Source organism: Gossypium arboreum, chromosome 6 (assembly GCF_025698485.1).
Source record: "Gossypium arboreum isolate Shixiya-1 chromosome 6, ASM2569848v2, whole genome shotgun sequence".
Lineage (NCBI taxonomy): Eukaryota > Viridiplantae > Streptophyta > Magnoliopsida > Malvales > Malvaceae > Gossypium > Gossypium arboreum.
The window spans coordinates 140,541,275-140,546,838 of NC_069075.1; the positions used below are offsets into that span (position 1 = coordinate 140,541,275).

The window sequence follows — 5,564 nt, forward strand, 5'->3', positions numbered from 1 at the left end:
GTTTGATAATGTTACACTTTGAGATTATGTCACATTATCACTTGAAAATTTAAAAAATTATATAAATTTTCAAGAGATAATGTGGTATGATTAGAGTGTCACATTAAGTGTTTTAATAACTATATTGACGGTTAAACATATCAAACCATTAGTTCCCGATTCAATCAGTTAGACCGTCAAACCAATAATTAAAAATAAAAAAAATCTAAAATATATATATATATATATAATTTTTTTTAAAATTATTAAATTAATTCAACCCGTTTAACTATAAATTTTTGTTTTAATTTTTTATTTTTACCAATTTCAAACCGTTTGCTAATTAAATAATTCAACCCCTTTATATATGATTTAATAGTGAATTTCTATTGCCAAATTCACTTTTATTATATGATTTAGTAGTGAAATTGTTGTGTAAGGTGTTACGAATATAAGTAAAGAACAATTTTCTATATTTTATCTTATTTTTGCATTTGAGATGAAGTTTAATAGGCATAGAGCCGTTGTGGCTTGTATTTCCTGCTTTTTTGTGCTTCTTGGTTGCTATTGGACCTTTGTAAGAGATGGAGCCCAGGCTCCTTCACGGCCAACTTCAAATAAACGTAAAGAGCAAGCGGCCCATGTTCACCTTTGAAAGGCAACGGAGAGCCTAGCCGTTGCAAATTTGAAGCGGAATGGCGCCGTGTGCTGTAACAAGGCAATAAAAAGCTGGCAGGTAGGTGTCTATTCTCTACTGGCTTTCCTTTAACTTCCCGTAACTATGCTGTCACTCCAGCAGGTCCCTTTTATTCCTTATAAATCTTCAAAATTCCACGCCATTTATACGTGTCAACAAGTCATTCGCCGCCGCGTCAGTTCCAATGCAACGACATTTCCAACGCACCGTCTATGAACATATATACCCCGTCTTCAACGATCGAGGGTCAAGTTATTTTCTTCTTCAACGGTTTTTTAACAACCAATTAAAATGACGGGTCTACCCTCATCAGATCGTAAATACCGCCGGAGTCCTCCTCGGTCCCCTCTCCTCCCTCAAAAGCTCGACGACGACCAATCATTCGATGCTCACGGATCTGGCTTCGATGGCGCGTCGACTTCCGGTGCCGTTTTCAACCTCTCAACCACCATCGTCGGAGCTGGAATCATGGGTCTCCCAGCCGCCGTCAATCAGCTCGGCTTAATCCCTGGTCTTCTCACTATCATGTTCGTCTCTATGTTGACTGAATCGTCTATCGATATGATTCTAAGGTTTAGCCGAGCCTCCAAGTCAAAAACGTATTCAGGCGTCGCCGCCGATGCTTTCGGTGGAGCCGGCAGTAACATCCTCCAAGCTTGCATCGTCATCAACAACTTGGGCATGCTCGTGGTTTACATGATTATCATAGGTATACTTTTATCAAGCCTTCCCATGTGGAACTATCAATAGCCGCTTGATCTGAATTTGAATTTTGAAATTTGTTGGCTTGGCAGGTGATGTATTATCGGGGACTTCGGTGGATGGGTTCCACCATGGTGGAGTAATCGAAGAATGGTTCGGCCAACATTGGTGGACCACTCGTTCCGCCTTACTCTTGTTCACCACATTTTTCGTTTTTGCTCCTCTCATTTCATTCAAGCGCGTTGGTAAGTCAAAATTCTAATTTTTATAAGCTCAATGCGGTGTAACTCGAAGTGCTAATGAGTGCTCAACCAATTAATTAAATTAATTTGTCACGATGGGCTCCAGTTTGGGGTATCAGCCGTGTTATGAGAGCATAATTCGAAATTGTCTTTTTTGGTTACTTATAGGTCCTTAAGTCTAGGCATTCTGTAGAACGGATATCAATTAGTATCTATTTCGCAAAGTGCACTCGTTTTTATGTTGTGACATGATTAATATCTTTGGAGGCACACTTGAGTTAGGCAAAACCTAAGTGCCAATAAGACAATTCCGAGTTATGTTTTGAACATGATCAAGCCTCGCAGGCTGGGCTGGGTCGTGATTCAACTCATGTTGACCAAAATTCTAAATTGTTGCTATAAAATTGTTGAAGGTATTAACTTTTTTTTATGGGTTTAAATTGTGATGCTTTTGGTTATTTTTAGATTCATTGAGATACACATCAGCGTTGTCAGTTGCCTTAGCTGTTGTCTTTGTGGCAATAACTGCGGGAGTTGTAATTGTTAAGTTGATGGAAGGGAAGATTGGGATGCCTCGACTAATGCCAAAGCTTGTTAATCAGGCATCGTTTTGGAAGCTTTTCACCACTGTGCCTGTTGTAGTCACTGCTTATATATGCCACCATAACAGTAAGTCATGATATACTGTTTTAGTACCTTCAATGCTATTCGTTTTACCATCATATTTTGCTTGTGTATATTGTTTGTTCAAGTTAATTTTCAACCAATCCGCTATGTTGATTTACTTTCGCTTTGTTAGTTGGTTGAGTGCATTATCTACATACATAAAACTCGGGTAAGACCAAGTTGACCCTTTTTTGGTTCAATATTACATAGAATTATAAAGGTTTTATATTAATGCACTATCAGTGTATAAATCGACAATGAATTATGTAATGCCACATATTAAAATGTTTAACTATCTATGTTTTTAAGGGTTGCTAATGAGGTGTCAATGTGTGGTTCACTGTGAGAGTGTAGATTTATATATTGGCAGTATCAAATACAAACACAATTATATATATATGATGCACCATTATTAGGACTGTTAGTTTGTTCTGAATCTATCATGAGTATTCTGTAACAAAACTATTCGTTTTCGAGACTAAAGCTTTGCTTGGTTTAGTGAAAAAAAAAAATTGGAAAGATGGAAAATTGAAGGGGTAGAAAAATAGAAAGAAAATATAATTTTTCTTTTCATAGTTGTGCTTGGTAGGAAAGATGGAAAATTGAAAGAAAAAGTAAATTTCTCTCCATCCATTATTTGGTTTGAAAAAAGAGATTCTGAACTATCATATACTCCTCCCTCGTTTTCTCTTCCCTTTATCATTCCAATTTGGAAGGATTGTTTCATGCATTACGATGGAAAATGGTTATATCTTCTATTTTCTTTCCAACGAAGCGCATTCAAACTTTTATTCCCACTTTTCCGCTCCCTCCTTTCCTTCCACTTTTTCACTCAACCAAGCATGCCCTAATAGATATTTAATCTGTTTATATTAGTCCTTTTATTACCATCTTTCTATGCATTCCATTGTAGCAGCTAAATACATATTGAAAATGGATATTTCAATTTCAACTCTCTTTAGTGTATGATTGCTTTCTTTTATTGCTATGGAGTATTGATTAACACAATTTCCTATTGACAAAAATTCACCTTGCAGTACTCCCTATAGAGAATGAACTTAAAGACCCTACACAGATGAAGTCAATAGTTAGAAAGTCTCTCACATTATGCACTTCTGTGTACATTGCAACCAGCTTCTTTGGGGTAGTCCTCTTTGGGGATCATACTATGGATGACGTGCTTGCCAATTTTGATGGCGATCTCGGGATTCCATATAGTTCATTGCTTGATGATCTGGTCAGAGTGAGCTATGGCCTTCACCTGATGCTAGTTTTCCCGATAGTATTTTTCTCCCTTCGTCTCAACGTTGATGGTCTTCTATTTCCATATGCAATTCCTATTGCTTTTGACAACAAGAGGTTCTTTTCAGTAACAATAGCTCTTATGGGTTTTATACTTATGGGAGCCAGCTTTGTTCCTAGTATCTGGGATGCCTTTCAGTTCACTGGTGCAACTGCTGCAGTTTGTGTTGGTTTCATCTTTCCAGCTGCAATCACACTGAGGTAAGCAATGGTTATATGATTATGTATAGGCTAAATGCTCAAATTAGGGCCAACCTGTTGGGGCTTGCTCACATAAGGGCCTAACCTTTATAAAAGTGCTCAAATAAAGGCTTTTCATGCACTTCAGCCCAATTTGTAGTAAAAATTAGGTGAATGCTAACATGTTTAGAATAACATATGATAGTTGAACAAAAAAATTGCTTGAAAAGAAGATAAAATTATAAAAACATAATTTGAAACCTGATATATGATATTTGAGAAGCACTTATTTGAACACTTTCAAAAAGTTTTAACCCTTATTTGTACATTTTGAAAAGGTTTGGCTTTTATCTGATCATTTTGAAAGGTTTGGCCTTCATTTGAGCACTTTTGTAAATGTTTGGGCCTTATATGACCATTTTGAAATGTTTGGCCCTTATGTGGGCAACCCCTAAAATGTTGGGCACCAATTTAAGCATTTAGCCTTATGTCCCGGTTTTGTCGAATGTGTCAAACATGATTTCATCAATGGCAACATTATTAGTCCCTAAATCATAGATGGTCTACATAATTGAGCCCTAAATTAGATGGTTGGATAAGGGATTCTGATATATGAAATGGCATAAAATTCATATTTTATGAACTGAAAACACCTTTTTCGTTTTTCTGATATGGAACCATGCAGGAACATCCCTGGAATTGCAGCAAAGAATGATAGACTAATATCATGGATGATGATCTTTCTTGCTGTCTCAACAAGCACAGTGGCAGTGACTAGTGACATTTATAGCATTTTTTAAGTTGATGAAGGAATTACATCATAACAAGATGATTTTACAGAAGGGTCTATACTTATCCGGTTTCTGCTGTGCATTGATATGGTAGGTAACTCAACCTAACGAATGGAAACAATCCGGGTTTCTTTCATTCAGTTTATCCTCGAAAACTGACATGATGAATAGGGCATCTCTGAGCAATATGAGCTGTGAAAAAGGGTTAGTGTTGTGGAGAAACTTACGAGGTTTGATACAACCTTTGTTCTATGGGACTATTTAGTTGGTCAATTCTTTATTCTTTAGAGGTAATACATGAACTATGCAATTTTCATGTCTTAACTTTTTACATTTCATATGGTTTGAGGTTTACTTTTGATGAAAACTTTCGCCTACTCATATTTGGACCTTTACAGCGTTAGCCGAGCTTGAATTGATCGAGTCAAATTCAAGCTTAATAATACTTAACTTGAATGGCTTATGAATTTTATCAAGTTTTTTCATATTTTTATATTATTAAGTTATATTGCCCTTAATATAAGTACTATTAAAGTAAAACTTAATTATCGAGCCGAGCTTAAATACAAAAATTGGTAAATGAATTTAATCGAATTTGGATAGCCTAATTATATTTCAAGCCTAACTTAAACTTAAAAATAAATATTTAAGTAAACTCAAACTTAATTATATTCAAACTTGGTTTGGCTCAATTAGACTCTTAACCTGATATATTATTGTTTGTTGTTAGGTAGTCAGTAGTCTTGAGGATCCGTGGCCTGTGGACTATAAGTCTATTATTAGCACTTCTATAAATGGATTTTTTGGGCTCGTTTTTGTTGAGTATTATCTAAAGCGGGTATAAAAGCTGATATTTTAATTTTCACTTGTTATATAATTTATAAAGATAAAATGAATGAATATACTTGATAGGACCTTAAATTCTAGTGATAAAATCAAATTAGTTCTTCTATTATTAAATGAATTAATTTGGTATTTATACTATTTTACTATTTAAAAGATATT

At 35.4% G+C, this 5,564-nt stretch overlaps 1 protein-coding gene across 1 annotated transcript; it reads left to right on the top strand.

Moving 5' to 3' along the window:
- The first annotated feature begins 636 nt into the window (after positions 1-636).
- LOC108484680 (amino acid transporter AVT6A-like) lies at positions 637-4,926 on the top strand. Its single transcript, XM_017788561.2, has 5 exons — positions 637-1,385; positions 1,471-1,623; positions 2,086-2,289; positions 3,324-3,789; positions 4,454-4,926. The coding sequence occupies exons 1-5, from the start codon at positions 968-970 to the stop codon at positions 4,566-4,568; spliced, it is 1,356 nt and encodes a 451-aa protein (XP_017644050.1). The 5' UTR covers positions 637-967; the 3' UTR covers positions 4,569-4,926.
- Positions 4,927-5,564: the final 638 nt, after the last annotated feature.